The following is an 18,264-nucleotide window of genomic DNA, read 5'->3' as shown; positions in this document are numbered from 1 at the left end:
ATTTTTCAACTTTTTCAAAATTGGCAAAGCGCTGCTCTGCGAGTGAGTGTCCCATCGATGCGAAAAGGTGATAGTCGGACGGGGCAAGGTCTGGAGAGTACGGCGGGTGCGATAATATTTCCCAATTCAATGCTTTGAGAGTGTTCTTCACCACTTTAGCTGTATGAGACGGTGCGTTGGTTGCGACAATTTTTGATTTGTCTCTCGTTCATTTGGTGTGGTACCCATTTTCCATACTTTTGGATCTTTCCCATGGCTTTTAAACGTTGGCAAATTGCTCCTCGGGTCACATTAAGTGTTTGGGCCAATTGTTGTTGCGATTGCGTTGGGTCTTCATCCAATAACGCCTGCAATTCCTCGTCTTCGAACTTTTCCGTTGCACCAGGATGCTCATTGTCTGTTAAATCGAAATCTCCACTTTTCAATTGACGAAACCATGTCTCACATGTTCTAATCACTGGAGCATGTTCACCATAACATTCTACCAGCAACCGATGAGCTTCAACTGCTTTTTTCTTTTGATGAAATAAGAAAAGCAACGAATGCCGCAAATGCGATTTACTTGGGACGAAACTCGACATATTCACTTAGGTAAACAACTATGACACTATTATTTTGGCAGAATGTAACTTTGAAGTGTATTTTTGAAGGTTAATGTCCATAGAAAAATATGACAAAGATGCCAAATCATAGAAATGTATACATATCTCTAGCGACATCTATGAGTGAAACCGGCAAACTTCAACTAACACCCTTATGTACACTACTGACGCTTTATTGCGAGATGTGATTGTTAAAGGAAATTATAAAACTGTAAAAAAAAAATTATACTCGTATCATTGTTTTGCTTAAGGGATATATAAAAATGTATATTGATGTATTGTATTCTTTATAACTAATTCATTTCCGCAATATTTTTTTACTGTGAACAATCTTTGATACACATCAATAATATCAGATAACAAATACATATATATATATATATATATATATATATATATATATATATATATATATATATATATATATATATATATATATATATATATATATATATATAATCACTTGACTCTTGGATAAGATGTAATTAGTATGTATAAACTTATGAGTGGCATTGTCACTTAATTTTTAAAAATAAGTTATTAGAACGAGGGATATTTAAAAATGATCTTTAGTTTATGTGGAAACTCATTCAACATACACGTATCTATCTACTATTTAGTATATCTTCTATGTGTGTATGATTTAATTATTATTGAATGCAATGCAATAAGTTAACAATTAAACTTAATATTTTAATACTAGTAACAACTGCAGTAAATACATTTAAGCAATCCAAAGCAATTGAATGATTCCCGTGTACAATATCCCAGTTGCCTTTAAATTATTTTATATGTAAATAAAATATTGAAAGAGCTTTGTGAAGTGTACACATACAAGTGTACAGTCAAAATTGACAAAAATATGTTACATAATTATATAAAGATATTTAACTAGAAATAATATTAATAAAGACCAAATATATATAAACACACAAACACAAACGCACACACACACACATCATATATATATATATATACAGTATCTACTCAATGAATTAGGGCCACCCATTATTTTTTTGAATACTCTGAAATCTTTTGGATTATTACATTTATTTTACATAAATACTTTAAGTTTTTTATTGACATCTAATATCATGTATATTACCTTCAATAATATGTAAAATATACCTGGATTATTTAAGCGTTTACAAAATTTTAAACCCTTTTTCTGAGAAAGGTCCCTAATTAGCACAGGTAGACAGATAGTTGAAAGTTAAAAAAAAAGCCCTATCTCATTTATTAGTGAAGTTTCTTGAGTTCTGATTGTTGTTTTGTTCAGAGAGGTTATATAGTTATCGTGTCTTGTGAAAAAAACTTAATATTTAATTTTAGTTCATAAAGTATAATTTTTTTTTGTAAACACAAGTGTTTTTTTTGAAAAGGACAAAATGGGAAAAAGTAAAGACATTTCTGAGGAAAAAAAGTCTAGTGTTATAGTGCTACTGAAATTAGGAATACTATCTAATAGAGAAATTTCAAAAAAAGAAAACGTTTCTCGTCAAACAGTGGACAAAATTTCAAAATCAATAAAAAATCAGTCACCCGCCACCAGCAATCAGCGAAAGAACTGTCGTAAGATTAGAAAAACAACACCGAGGACTGATCAAAAAATCGTTCAAAGTGCCTTAGAAAACCGAAGTGCATCAGCAAAAACATTAAAAATAAAATTGGAAGAAGAGGGTATAAATATATCGGTATCAACACTGAGGCGACGTCTTTACGAAGTAAATCTGAAATGCAGGCGCCCTGTAAAAGTACCAAAATTGACACCACGAATGAAAGCGGATCGATTAAAATGGGCCAGGCTACATCGAAATTACTCGGTAGATGATTGGAAAAAGGTATTTATTTAAATTGAATTTTCAACATATCATTTTAGTCAATAAACTTATATATTTGAATTAAACTTAAATTTTCATTATTTTTCAGGTCATCTTTAGTGATGAGTGCCGGTTAGAAGCCGTGACAGAGAGCCGTCGATTCGTCAGGAGAACACCAATGGAACGTTACAATGAGGCCTGTGTGGTTAAAGTTATCAAACACCCCCCTGCAACAATGATATGGTCATGTATTATTAACAATTTACCTGGGCCGTTGTTTTTCGTGGAAGGAACAATGAACCAAAATTCCTATAAGCAGGTCCTCGAACGAATTTTATTGCCCTTCTACCATACACTCGACCCAACAGAAGGTCCATACACCTTCATGCAGGATGGGGCACCTTGCCACCGGGCTAAATCAATAATAAAAATTTTGTCTAACAAAAATCTGCCTTTGCTCCCCTGGCCTGGAAATTCTCCGGACCTTAATCCTATAGAAAACGTATGGAGCATGTTAAAAAATAAGGTATACTCATTCCCAAATCCGACAGTAGACTGTCTAAAAAAAAAAATTCAAAAAATTAGGTCAGAAGACGAAGAAATAAAAAACACGATAAAACAGTGCATTTTAAGTATGCCAAAAAGAATTGAGGCAGTTATTTCTGCCAAAGGTGGAAATAATAAATACTAACTATATTTATATGAAAATATATACATAATTTAAGCGTAATAAAGTGTTCTTGTGTAAATAAAATTCAATGTTGTTTTATTCAAGGTTTTCTCTGAGTTATTCCTGTTTGAATTGAGAAATTGCGCGAAATTCTGCGTGGCCCTAATTCATTGAGTAGATACTGTATATATATATATATATATATATATATATATATATATATATATATATATATATATATATATATATATATATATATATATATATATATATATCCATATACATAAACAGGTTGGACAATACTGTCAATAGTATCTTCTCACTCTCCTGTTCAGGTTTCAGTCTGGAATGCTTACTAACTAAAATGACCAATATGTTACTGATTAAGTTTACCAAATCGTTGTACTTTACCGCTTATAACAATAGATAGTGTGTATCAGCACAAATTAATAAATAATACTGAATATTGCAAAGGTTTTATAATTTTATTAAATCCTCCCCCCCTTCAAGAATTAAGAAAATGAGAAATGAAATGAAAAGTTACTTTATTTAATTTACAATATTGTTAAATTATGTAATAAAGTGCACTCAGGGAACTCTGCATAATTAAGTGCACTCAGGGAACAAGGAAGAATAGAAGCCAGATGGAATTTTAGAGGGACAAAACATATCGTTCACTCCTTTCAACATCATTTATCAAAGTCGTCAATTTTCAGTTGTGCATGTTTTCGGAATGCCCAGAAAATTTACTATATCTGCAAAAGCGGCATATTTTTAACTTAATTTTTCCCGCTACAGGGCAGAACGTGTTGTTTTTGCATTTTGAAGAAAAGGTATTGTTTAATTATTTTTTTAAATATACCTTAATATTTTTCAAATGGAGAAAAAACCTTCAGGTTTTACCTAAAAAGTTCTGTTCCACAGTAAATAGTTCAATAACTGGCTTGATATTTATTTTTAATACATTTCATTATATTCTTAAACTTTAAAAACAATCTCCTGAAAAATCAAGTTTTTTGATATACGACGTTGAAAGGTATGAGCGATATTAAACATTTGTTTAGTAGAATATACCTAGGCTTTTTTAAAAAAGAAACACGAAGATTAAATTTCTTTTCAATAAAGTGTGTAATATTTGTTGTATTATATTTCCTAAAACCAATTATCGCTTTATTATTTATAAAAAAAAACAGTTCAATTATGTTTCATTCAGTATATAAGTTGTGAAAAATATTAATATAACACTACTCAGATGATGTGTGTGTTTGTGAAGGTTTGACCCCCATTACTTGATTCCGGCTTGCTAGAAAACAATATTAAATTGAAATATTTGCACATATCATAATAGCAAAAATATTTAATTTTGAATGAGAATGGAAATTTATTTTTTAGTTTCATTAAAATTATTAATTTTTTTTTTAAAAATGCATTTTTTTTTTATTTAAGTGTCATATATATTTTTTAAAGATGGTATATATAACAGAGTAAAATGTTACATGAGACGCTCAAGTTAAACTAGTTGAAAATAAGTTGCATATCACAAGGCTCCCCTTGTTTTTACTAGTATTACGGGGTTGGGTTTCGGTAATAATAACTCGCAATTAGGATGTAATCGGTTTATTCAACAGGTCGCTATGACAGTACAAGGACAAGTGTGTGCAGTCTCTTTTGTATCAATCTCATAAGGGTTTTAACATAAACATTCCCTGCTTACACCCTACCCCTAGCAGGCATTTGGGGCCATAGTTTAATTTGTTAGAATCATTGTGCCATAGTTTGACAAGTTTTAGCCTTACATGACTGGTAAATATGAGATATTAATTTTTGTCTTTTTCAAATATATTTCAAATGGGATTTATGTGCTAAGCATATTCAAAATTAATGGGTTAGACTTCCGCTGTACATTTTTATATTTTTTAAAAACAGGAAAGCTCGTAAATTTAATTATAGGTAGCACCGACTATTCTCAAGTAATTAATGGAGAGAATGAAATATGTGAAAAGGCACTTTTTAGTCAAATAAAATAATATAAATCGTACTATCTTTTGCTCAACACAGTACAGGTAATACACGAATAAGATTTATTTATTAAATAAATATAAAATTAAAAAAAAAATACAATGTTAAGTAAAAATATATTTATTGTATTGTGGTGCATAAATAATTCTGAAAAATGATAATATTCCTAGGAAAAAAAGAATTTACAAAAAAAAAACTTTTATAAAAATAAATAGGTTTATAGAAAAAATATAATTTACAGTAGAAGACAAAATGGTTTAGACTTAAATAGAATTATCTGAAACTACGTCCGATTCTTTTAAAACTTTGACAACCTCATCCTTCTTGGAACCACCTATAATAAAAAATAAGAAATTAGGTTAAAATAAGCAAATAATCAATAAATTTATCATTAGATAATAGAAGAGCATTTGCCTGCATCGAGCGTGTCAGCATTTTTTTCAGTGTAATCTGCATTATTTCTGTCTTCTTTTGCTTTTTCATATGCGGACAACTCCAAGGGACTGAGATCTGTAAATTGGTTGACATATTTATATAAATGCATGTTCATAATATAAAAATATAAATTGACAAAAAGTCATTGTCTTATGTTTGTACTTCTTCTGTGTGTGTCATGTCAGGTCCCCCTGACGTCGACTATCACTTGAGAGTAATTGTCCTAGTCTTGGGCAGCTCTAAAAAGCGCCTCGACAGACGTGATCCCCGTCCGATCTCGAATATTCCTATATGTTTGTACTAAGAGGGGAAGATTGGGGCCCTTCGTACGCGGACTGTTTTTACCAATTAGCCGAAACAAATTTAATCAAATAATGTACAGATATATTTGTGCCTACTGGTAGGTAGCGGGCTTGTTAGAATTACAGTCTTGTCAGTTGTACCAGTGTATGTACATATTTGGTAAGTAAAAATATCTCTGGAGTAATGATAATCATTAACTGTTTGCAATTTTCTTGATACAAAGTAAGTATTTTTTGAACATTCGTTTATGCCCTAGGCAACAGGGATAAAAAAACGTCCTAAGAGTGTCAGAAATGAAGACTCTAAGGAGCATATCTGGCAACAGTCTAAGAGATAACATAAGGAACACCAGGATAAGAGAAATATGTATACAAAATCAAGATGTTAGGTTAGGAAGGCAATGAAGAAGACAATACATAGTATGCATGTAAAAAGAATGGAACCATCCAGACTCCCCCACATTGCATTGCATGACCAACCCCAAGGTAGACGACTATAGTACAAGGACTGTTGTGACAAACAAGGTACAGTTGTAGAACATTCGGCATTCTTCAAACACTACTTCAAACATCGATGCCATTTGATATTTGAAACATGTATACATTCAATGTTCAAGCGCCTATTTAAATGCAGATTTACAAAAAGCACAGAGACGCCTGAAATATAACATATTTAAGGTTTGTTCTTAATTTGTGTTAATCTAAATAGAGCATAATAATTTCATTAAAACTTACTTGCTAGACGAGAATCCATAGCTATCCAGTCCGACCTGATAACTTGGTCGATTGAAAAGCGTATACCCACGTCTGGTTCCATCATCATAGCTACTAACTTCTTACATTGGTCAGACAAGCCCGCCACTTTAGAACGGAATTTCCATTTTCGTTTCATTTGTAAATCGTAAAGTTTCCTAATGTTGGAATCATCAAATGGCATCGACTTATTAAGCATCACATACAGCAAGATGCCGAGAGACCAAATGTCGGCCCCTCTGGGGACATACGGAGTTCCCCGGAGTACTTCGGGAGCCGCGTAAGACAACGACCCGCAGTAAGTATTGCTTAGAATCGGTTTCTTTTTAGCGTCAACACAAAAGCGAGAAAAGCCAAAATCCGATAATTTAGTATTCTGGTTGCTAGTTATCAATATATTTTCGCATTTGAGATCCCTGTGGGCGATATTCATCTCGTGCAAGTATTGAACGGCCAAGGCTATTTGTCTAGCCCAAATCCTCGCTTGGTTCTCTGGCAGTTGACCGTGTTTTAAAATATATTGCAGTAAGTCACCCTTCTCCGCGTAGCGCATCAAAATGAAATACTTTTGTCTTCTGTGGAAAATACTATGAATATGCACGATGTGTGGATGGTTGAGTTTCAAAAGAATATCTAATTCTCTGGGTAAGAATTTTTTAACAAAATCTTTCGGAGCTTTCGTGGCGTCGATAATTTTGCAAGCTAAAGTTGTGGGATTTTTAGATTCTGCACTATTTTTTGCAACTGCCAAAAATACCTGGAAACACAACGTAACTTCAGTGTAAAATGAGACAAAATCTAAAAATTTAAGATTAAGATGGTTATAAAAAAAAAATCAGCTCATTTGAAAAATAAAGAAATGATCTTCCAACCTTTGCGTATGACCCTTCACCGACTTTTTTAATGGCTTTAAAGCCTCGCATGGAAAGTGTATCTTCGATTGACGCTGTTATGCTTAAATTTTGATCGACCATTGTAGAGAAGAATTAACATAAAATCATTATGTGCTTAGGAAGCTATAGGTCCATATAAGATTGATTAATATCTTATGAAAATACGGCCACAGAATCAATTTGGACACTTCAAAATTTTTCATTATTAGAAATTTAAAAGTCACTCTGCGTAATTTACATAATTTTGAAAGGATGTGGTGGGTAAACTAAATGTCAAATGTCAAACCATTACTGTAAGTATAAAAAACAAAACCATTTATTATTCTAAATTTCAAATATTCACAGAATATACATTTTTGAGCTAATCATATTGATTGACTATGATAAATTCCCCCGCCAGAGACAATCTCTGTAGAAAAGATGAGGCTGGCGTTTGTAATAAATAAAAGTCTTTAGTGGTAGGATGGCGTGGATAGAGTCTTTCCTTGCGGATTCTTTCTAGCATTGACTGGGGTTCGCATTTCTCTTTGGCAGGAATGGAACTGGTCAGGAGATCGTGCACAAAATCCGGGAGAAGTGAAACGGAAGATCTGGTCTTGTCCTGAGATAGCGGAGGGGGGATGGGACTCGTATCGGCTTGCTCATTGGACGCATTATCATCCGATAGGTGGATGTAATCAACATCGGATTCATTCAGTGGATAAAGACGTTTGTCTCTCGAACTGTCATTAGGAGCTGTAATAGTTTCTCCTTTCGGGTCGATAATTTCTTTATCTGTGTTCTTTTCATTCAATTCCAATCCAATTGTTTCAACATGTTTGGTAGTATTGTCTTCTTGGAAGGAATGGTCATCGGAATCACTCGAAATGGGCGCACTTTCTGCAGAAGTGCCGTGAGATGAGCTTTTGTCCGATACATTTTGACTCGGATCGGAATTCTCTGAAGTTTGATTCAGCATGTCTTGTCTAAAATTTTTCAAATTTAACTTTTCTTCTTCGAGAAAAAACTTGTAGAATTCATCCACTTTATCCAGGTCAATACTAGAATGAATAAAAAAAATCATTTTGTAACTACCATCAAATTATTACAGGGTATCTGTCTGGGTTATTGGTCTTAACCGGTTTAAGAGGCATCACAACATTGTACAATTTTCATGATTTTTGAATCATTGCAAAAATTATATTTATAAATTTAGACTTGGAAATTCTTACCCTTTATTAGCACTGTGACAGCAGTGGAGAGCTGCAGGATCTATGGGATGCGCTTCTGTGTTGAATATGTACCCACCAACATCGATGATGCATTCCCCTGATGGAGTTTCAATAACGGTTCCACTATGCCCCGGGTTGTGTATAAAATTGTCCGGATCGAACAGCAAATATAAATATTTTGTAGTCTCTGCCAAAAAGAATGATTCCATACGATCTTCTTTGCGATGGTCACGGACATCTTTAATCTGAAATTAAGATATTTACAAATTTGTTAGAAAATAACAGATCAGGAAAAATCAACACATAATTTTCTTTAGTTAGAAGAAACAAAAATTCATTTAACACACTAAAGACGGAAAAGGAATTTCTACCTGTTCGATCGATAATGCTTAAGGACGGAAAGGGTATTTTTACCTTCTGCGCTGGCCTTATTTCGAAGTCAAAAAAGGATGAATTATATAATATTTTTATGTGAATATTATGCACCAATCTCTTTGTTAAGGTCTTAACTATGTGTACACAATTATCGAATCCCGTCGCCAGCGGTCCGCAGGTGTAAAAAACACCCGTCCAAAATGTGTTAATGATCTATTACATAAAAGGATAAACGAAACAATTTTTTAATTTTTATTTTATTTATTTCTTAAGTTAGCTTATATTAAAACTAATATAAACTATTATATACATTTACATCATCTTTATATATTTACATTTCCTTACAGTAACTTAGACATTTATTTTTAAATTCTTTCAGACACTTTTCATACTTCATACATTCAGGCATCTCATCATACATTTTTAAACCCTTATACATTAAGCAATTTTGCGACTCAGCTCTTTTCAATAATGGTAGTCTTATTTTATCCTTTTGTCTAGTAGCATATTCATGACAATTTTTGTTTAAGACAACTTTATCCTTAAAATATTTTGGTAATTTATCGTGAAAAAATTTATTTATAAATATCAACATATTAAATTTAAGTCTTCTTCTTACAGATAACCATTTTAGTTTATCTCTCATTTTTTTTACATTGCTATATTTATTTTTCTTAAGAACTATTCTCATCGCTTTATTTTGTATAATTTCTAGTTTATTTAAATTTCCTTCGTTTGCTAAAAATAATATTGTTGAGCAGTAATCTATACGTGGAAGAATGATTGTTTTGTAAATTAGTTCTGCAGTATCTTTATTTAATTTATTCCTTAATCTACTAAGGAAAAATATTTTTTTTGATATTTTTTTATTAACGTGTTCAAAATTTGCATTTAATGTCAATTTTGAATCTAGTATTATGCCCAAATATTTCATTTCATCAACCTTTTCTATGGTTTCATTATCAATAAATATATTCATCCTTGGGTTTGGCTTTCTTCTTCCTAACTCCATGTATTTTGTTTTTCCAACATTAAGCTTAAGTTTATTAATTGTTTTTATATCACTTGAGTTTATTTATTTATGACTTCTAGTTTCGGAAGCTAAGCTTCCATCTTCAGGTCTCAATAATTACTAAAATATAAAAGTGGTGAGGATAGCAGCAGACAGCAGCATAAGAGGTAGCAGACCCTCAGGAAGACCACCTAAACGATGGAGAGATAGCTGGTCTTTCACCTCCCAGGAGCGGACCGGAGAATGACAAGACATAGTCCTACATAAAGAGGAAGAAGAAGAAATGTATTTGTAGACTCACGGTAGCATATCCGCAGCGCGTCTTGGCGCTGTGCTGCAGGCTCCTCAGGATGTCCTCGCCCATCTGCAGCAGGATGGGGTCACGGGTGTCCCGGTACAGGTACATGAGGGACTCCACGAGCTCAGGCCGCAGCGGGTAGCTCTCGCGGCCCCCCGACGCGCCGCCTGCCCCGATGTTGTACACCTCCGGAGTGAAGCCGTACTGGCGCCACACGCTGTGGTAGTTCTGGACAATCCGCATCGCCGTGTCGGAATCCCCTAGAAATTAGTATTGAATAATAATAATCAATTGATTCAGCAGTCACTTATTGGTAAAATCTATCCATGTCTTTTTAAGTTTGATAATTTATATTTGAAGCAATAACTTTGCAATATTCCATTTTATAATTAAAATAAAACTTTGTTTTAAAATCCCTATAAATATTTTGGTATAACTTCATTTTAATGTCTACCGGTTTCGAAGCAAACCGCTTCTATTTCAAGACTGACCTTGAAAAAGAAGCAGTTAGCTACGAAACCGGTAGATATTATAATTAAGTTATAATAAAATATTTGTAGCGATTTTAAAACAATGTTATATTTTAATTATAATTTAAGTTTTACTTGGTAAATATCACTATTTCTTAAAATCTTTTGTGACATGTGTTTTGATACATTTCGAATACCGGGATGCAGTAATCATGCAAATCAAAATGATGCGGTACTGGTGCAAATCAAAATGATGTGGAATGCATCGAAATATGTGTCACAACAGATTTTAAGAAATAGTGGTATTTACCATGTAGAGCTTAAATTAAACATACTATGTATATCTTTGCCTGCACTTGCCTAGCTTAAATAAACCATTTCACCAACAATTTTTTGAGTGTGTTAAAATTTTTATTAACAAGATTTTTATTGATGGTTATTTAATTGGTTATATTAATCAGATTCATTTTCTGCATTGAATACATGTAATTTTGTGTGATTTTGATGGTTGTGGTTTAGCAATCCAAAATTTGTAAAGGTTTTTTAAGGATTATAATATTAACTTTTTTTGCAAAATCTGACAAGGCACTGAAGACTTAAAACATGTATTTTTTCTGTACATTATATATTTTCAAGAGAGTAATAAAAAAAATTGAAAAATGCACAATCAATTAACAATAAATATGGGAGTCGAACACTGCAATATATCGTTCCGAACATTTTTAATGTTAGAGGTCAAAATAAAATATGGAACAAAGGCAAAATAAAGGAATGGGTAAAATGATCAAGAGTTAATTTTATGAAAATTGTAAAATGTTTATATTCTTAATTTTTTTCTCTTTTTTCTGTGTATATTGGGTTAAAATCGTTAAAAACAATAAAAAAAGTATTAAAAAAGAACTCCACCAACAAGACACACAAGGTGGCTTGGTCTCTGCAAAAAAAAGGTTCTAAATATGTATAAATTGTGATTTAAATAAATGTATACAAATAAAAAAAATAATAATAAACTTACTAACCAATTAAGCTGAGTACGCCGGGCCAATAAGCCTCCAAGGACTGGAAGACAGGGAGAGTGACTTGACCCTTAGTCATGGAAACCCACACGTACCAGTCGTCTTTCTTGAGATATTTGTCTATTGTGGCTCTCCCTTCGTTGAACATGTCCATCAATTCTGGTTTTTGGAATAGGATGGCCCCTGAAATCATGCAATAAGTGCTTGTAACACCAAAATGTTGCAGGCACACCGCAGAAAATGACGTTGGGATGTATAGTCACTCATAGATAGCCTCACGTGCCGTAGACGTATACTCATGCCCGAGTTGGGGCTGTTACTATTATTATTATATTGCTAACAATTATATTCCTCACAACATTTTGAGTGTGTCCAAATACTTGTTCACAAAATCTGGATTATCTCCAATTACAGGAGTTATTTTCTTCTCACCAATAGACGTATCTAGTGAAGTTCTAGTGATTCAAGAATAAGGTTTCAAAAATTGGTTCATATATATGGAACATCCAAGAATTTGAGTCGTGTGGTTGTCAATAATGGGTAGAATTGGTGAATGTTACACGTGTGTAAAGTGATCACTTAAACCAGCCTATGACGGTCCTCAGCCCGGTAAATGCCCGGACTTTTATATTCTTCTTCATCTTTGATGAGATGTAAAAAAATAACTATATTCCTCAACTATAAAACTACACCCCTTGACTTACCCCCCTCCCCACCTAACTTGCCCCCCTCCTTATTTATAGAACAGATAATTATTTATGCTTTAGTTTATATTTAGACCTGAAGATGGAAGCATAGCTTCCGAAACTAGTCATTATAATAAAATAAATACAAGTGGTAAAAACAAGTGTTTTTCTTTTACAGCTATATTCCTATCACATAAAAATCATCGTCTCTTTCGAGACATTTAATATACCTTGGTACATACGCTCAGGAGTTAAAGTCTATATTGAAAATTAAATAAATAAAAAATATTTATAAAATACAGTGAAATCTCTATCTATCGTTCCTCAAATAATCGTTTTCCCGGATGTGTCGTTTATTTCTTCTACCCTGGTTTCATTTCATACAAAAATAGATCGCATTGATCGTTTCTCTATCATCATTTTATCGCATTCATCGAATTACGCTCCAAATTTGATATTTTTGACTGTATAAATTTAAAATAGTAATGAATTGTCTTTGTTTTTCTTAAATAAACCATTTTGAATACTTATCAATTGGTTTTATTGTCAATTTGCATGATACCCACTTCCGTTTTTTTGGTTTTTTTTCTAAAATCACTATTTTTGTGCAAATTTGCAAAAAAGTACACTCGAGTTACGGGTATGTCATAGAAATTGTTTTCCAGCATTCATAGTTTATTTCGATGGTCCCTTGAAAAACGATAGATAAAGGTTTCACTGTAATAATATTTGCGTACCTTTTACTAAATATTCATAATAAGAGTCAACTCCAGCCCCTATGCCCGCATCCTGAGCCACCCAGCGCCCTGTCAATACGTCAATGTGGTTTCCGAGCAGACCAATAGGTGATCGGTGATTGTACAGTGCATACAATGCATGCATAGCTACCTGAAAACAGTGAAATTAATGCACTGCGGGAAAAAAACTGTTTAGACCGGCCAAAAGTCACTTAACACATTGACTCAATTTTCAAATTTCCGGTCTAAAAAGCCAATGTCATTTATGTAATCATATTATATTATGAAAAACTCTAATTATAGTACATAATTATATTTTCTCTTAATTTATTCATAAATTTTCTGTTCGTGTAAGCCAGCATTGATTTTTTGTTCTCTTCCCAGAACGCATCTACCCATATTAGCACTCAAATACTAAGAATTTTATCGTAGTTGTACGAATAAGTAAACACAGTACGAGATAACTCGTAGTCGGCGGTAGTTGGCAGTCAATGTGTTAATTAAATTTTCAAATCAATAATTAATAACACTGCCTGAGGTAACATATTGAATAATTATAAAGTCAGCTCCACTTGATGAACCTAACTGACAACCGCTTGAATGTTAATTTGCATGATCACTTTCAAATTCTGTCCTGCATTGATATTATAATCCCTCAATCACTTTTTTTGTTTATTTATTGATTGATTTGGCGTTTAATTTGTAGAACTCCGTTTTAATTTATGTATTAATTGTTAAATCAAAGGCAGATTTTTTGAGTCTACTAAGTTGTATTTTATGTATTTTTCAACAATAAAATACAACTTAGTAGACTCAAAAAATCAATTAATACATAAACCTTTTTTGCTACCTATCAGCATCCAGATGGCGCAAAAGGCACCGCTTTGAATGGATATGGTGTTAACTTGATCATTAATTGTACGAAGGCAGTGTGATAGTGCTATGCTCTTTTTTCCCGGTTTAGGTGTGGAATTTATTTGATGGAATACAAATGACGCAAGTGAGGAGCTCAGGTTAAAGCATATTGCTATAAATAAATAAATGGAAAGGAAAGAGAGGGTAAATAGTAGGTAGGAAAAAGATGGCTAGGACACTTGGTATTGCATAGCCAGACTCGTATCAGCTTGTGTAACCTTAGCACTGTAAACGTGTACCTGTCCTGTGAGGTAGACTACATCAACAGAATATTATAACTATTTTATTTTTGTATTTCAAGTTCTAAAAATGAATAAATTTACGTATTTATCTGAAACCGTGATTGAGAAAATCCATTATTTCCAACTGTTCACAGAAAATAGGATACAGTGAGAATATACCCTTTTTATATTGGTCTGGGTGTTTGTGATATATTTTTCACATTTACCTCCCCTATCTTTAATATCCGACCTGCGGACAAGCATCTAAAATAGACGCTTTGCAGGTTATTCCTTTAAAAAAAAATATATACATATATTGACCTGAAAAGGAACTGAGCCTAGAAGCTTGTGCTGTGAAATGCAAACTATTTTTTTTTTTCATAAACAGAAAAAGATCGATATATTTATAAAATATTCTATGTGGTGTTAACATTTTTTTAAACAAAAAAAAAAAAAAATATTTGCAATAAAAATGTGTTTGACAGAAGAATCTAAAAACGAAGAAACAGCATGATCAGTTACACCAAGTATTTTAAGGAATAATTGATGTGCACATACGAGGAAATTTGTAGACGTGAATTATATGAAGAATGCTTGCATGATGAAGTGGTTTAACATTCTATCCACTATGTATGCACTTAGTAAGTTAGTTGTAATGACGATATACTTCTTCATAGAGAGGGTCCCCAGTTAGCCGGCTCAGGGCGCCAAACTCGACGATGAAGGTTCCGATCCCGGCCGTGCAGGTGACACTAGTCTCCCCTCGAGGTATTCCGTGCTTCAGGTTGACAGTTCCGTAAGGCATGCCCGTCGGAGTGTCGAAGGCCACAATCAAGCGTTGGGCGACATCCTCTGCTAACCTCAAGAGTGGACCATTACAAGGCCATCCGGGTTCTAACTTTATACCGGCTCTGAAAAACAATTTCAATAGGTTAAAAGCCCTGTTATGGACGACACATAGAGACAAACAATTATTTCATTAAATGATTCCGCAGTCACTATTTGATAATATCTATTAATTTAAGTTTTAGTAAGGCGATAATTTTTTTTAATGAAAATAAGAAACAGCTCCTATCCCCTCTTCAACTTTCAACGTCCCAAGGACCAACGTCTAAAATTTAGAATTAGCTTCACACACGGTGTTAGAAAATGATGCGGAATGCATCGAAACACGTGTCACATAAAATTTTAAGAAATAGTGGTATTTAAAAAGTAAAACATTAATTAAAAATGATATAATTTGTGCATACAACACAGTATTTAATTTAGACACATTTTTAATACAATAACATTAATATAAAAAAACACATAAAATAAAAATGGTAAAACATACAAGCATATTTTTTTTCTTCGTAAGCTAGATGATTATGAATTATTTCGAGAAATATGTGAGTGGATCAAAACACCAAGTATTTTTATTTCTCTAAATAATTTATCAATATGATCAACAAAGTTAATGCTTTCAATATTCAAAACATAGATGATTATGGCTCATCGCCAGGTAGTTTTGGAAGAGTGTGTTCAGTTCAGAGTTGTAAAAGTTATTGTTATTAAATTTTTATGTAAAAAAAATCACTTCAAAGACAAACCGGCAAATCGCCAGCTTTGTGAGTCAGTGACATATTGAACTTGGCCGGCGATTCGCCGGCTTTGTGTTGCAATGGGTCAAAGTAATATTTACAACATTTTGAGTGTGTCCTAATACTTGTTCACAAATCTGGATTATCCCCAATTATTATTATATATGTAGAAGTTTCAAGAATTTGAGTAGTGTGGTTGTCAAAAATGGGTAGAATTGGTGAATGAGACACATGTATAAAGTGATCACTAAAACCAGCCTATGATGGTCGTCAGCCCCGTAAATGCCCAGACTTCCATATTCTTTTTCATCTTTGATGAGATGTCAAAAAAATAATATAAAGTAATATTTTTAATTACACAAAGCATTATTTTGTGGCACAAACAAAGTTTATTTGACAGCTTCAATATAATACCATAAGAACAAAAACAATACAATATAATATCATAAGAACAAAAACAATACAATATAATACCATTAGAACAAAAACAATACAATATAATATCATAAGAACAAAAACAATACAATGTAATACCATAAGAACAAAAACAATAATTTTACCTGTGTGACATAAGATGTGCACTAAGAAGGCCACCAACAAGTCGGATATTTGTTTCAAAAACAGAAATGTTAATGTTTGCATCAAAATTTTCCCTTGTAGTTACAATGTCAACGACTCGTTGGAATTCTGAATAATTTCCCATAATGGCTAGTGTATCCAAGGCATCGACGAGTGTCAAGGAATAGCTTCCCCACGTGTCGACTCCATCACAACTCAGAGGTCGCAGTTCGTCATAAGGATACGCATACTGCAAATAACTGTCATATGCATGCTGAAACATTTCTCGTACTTCTTCCCTGCGGATATATAAATTTCAAAGTTTTGACAAGCTACAAATGATGATAAAATCATACAAAAAATAATTAGAGTGTAGAAAAACTACTTTAATTCTAACCTGAGCTTGAGAACATCGTCTTTGGAATATTGTCGAATAGCAGATATAACCCCGACACCATAAAAAGAAAATAATAAGAGAAAGACAAACGTAAACTGAAAATGCATTTTAAAAAGGGATCTAATATTATAAACGGGTTAATTTACTATTTATAAATATAGTGTCATCGTACCGCAAACGTCATTCTGTCACTTTGACACATCCATACACCATACATTCCATAGACAAAAACAATAAAATATATATTGTTTATGTCTTTTATTATTTTAATAAGTACCTACTTTGATTTATCTATGTATTTTCCGAAGAAGAAAAAATGTGTCGGAAAATTGTGAAGAAAAAAGTAAGGCTACGTGTAGAAAAAAAGTTCGATATTCCTCCGTGAAAATATCATTACATGATTGGGAATACCAAAAGCGGAAAACGCTCAAATACTGGCGCCTCTAGTATATAATGTTTTTATTTATATTTATTGGCAGTCACCCAATCACCTTTTCCTGCCACTTTACGGGTAATTCTGACCAAAATTAATTTTATAACACAATGATGTAACCATGTTTTCTTCATCAAGCTTTGTGTTCGAATTTGTACATCAACTAATGGATATATCTACACTCTCCAAACGTAAAATGATTACAGTGTTCGCAATTCGTTTTGAAGTGAACGCACAGCGAATAAAAGTTGGTAAATAAAATTTGGCGAATATGCATCCGAAACTTTTCTATTGGAGATGTTGTAACACAGTGCAGTACAATTCGCTATCAGATAACTTAAAAATGAGAAAAAACATCTATTGCTGAAAAATTATTTCGATATATAAGACACATTTTATGGACAAAAAATAAATTACAAGTACATTAAAATGTTACATGTATATTAAAATCTAGTTTTTAATGATTTTTGAAACATTTAGATTACGATACAATTTTTTCAGATAGGTGAAGCAAAAAAAATACCATAAGAAAATTAGGCTTACTATCTCCAAAAGAAAATCACAAAAAATGTTATCAAAAATATTTTATTTTTATGTCTTTCTTTCTTTTGAATAAAAACATTTTTGGCGATTATAGAATATCAACTTAAATATAAAAAGGATGACATCCTTTAAGCATGATTATAATTTGGTAATTTAATGCTTTTAAAAATAATAAAATAATAGAAGGTATCTAAACTAGTAAACGTTTTTCGAAAAAAATATATTCAAAATTTTGAAATATACAGCTGTATAATATGCTTAGATAAAAGATAAACGATTTTTCTAATATTGTCTTTGAAATGGAAGGTCACGTGACCT

The 18,264-nt window shown here is 32.4% G+C and overlaps 2 protein-coding genes across 2 annotated transcripts; both read right to left on the bottom strand.

The window, feature by feature from the left end:
- Positions 1–5,215: 5,215 nt before the first annotated feature.
- Positions 5,216–7,707, bottom strand: LOC148302834 (testis-specific serine/threonine-protein kinase 6-like). The gene is made up of 4 exons (XM_088270952.1): positions 7,474–7,707; positions 6,584–7,358; positions 5,526–5,621; positions 5,216–5,445 (listed from the first exon to the last, which is right to left on the bottom strand). Exons 1-4 carry the CDS (start codon positions 7,573–7,575, stop codon positions 5,375–5,377), a joined length of 1,044 nt encoding a protein of 347 aa, XP_088127078.1. The 5' UTR covers positions 7,576–7,707; the 3' UTR covers positions 5,216–5,374.
- A 79-nt stretch (positions 7,708–7,786) lies between these two features.
- Edem1 (ER degradation-enhancing alpha-mannosidase-like protein 2) lies at positions 7,787–17,185 on the bottom strand. The gene is made up of 8 exons (XM_088270951.1): positions 16,971–17,185; positions 16,576–16,872; positions 15,103–15,346; positions 13,300–13,450; positions 11,880–12,059; positions 10,394–10,650; positions 8,706–8,950; positions 7,787–8,534 (listed from the first exon to the last, which is right to left on the bottom strand). Exons 1-8 carry the CDS (start codon positions 17,075–17,077, stop codon positions 7,856–7,858), a joined length of 2,160 nt encoding a protein of 719 aa, XP_088127077.1. The 5' UTR covers positions 17,078–17,185; the 3' UTR covers positions 7,787–7,855.
- Between the last annotated feature and the right edge of the window lie 1,079 nt (positions 17,186–18,264).

This window comes from Brachycentrus maculatus, unplaced genomic scaffold (genome assembly GCF_059751285.1).
Source record: "Brachycentrus maculatus isolate JH-2025_06_01 unplaced genomic scaffold, ASM5975128v1 h1tg000405l, whole genome shotgun sequence".
Taxonomy (NCBI): Eukaryota; Metazoa; Arthropoda; class Insecta; order Trichoptera; family Brachycentridae; genus Brachycentrus; species Brachycentrus maculatus.
The sequence above is the reverse complement of the archived record's forward strand: the minus strand, read 5'-3'. Positions and strand labels throughout refer to the sequence as shown.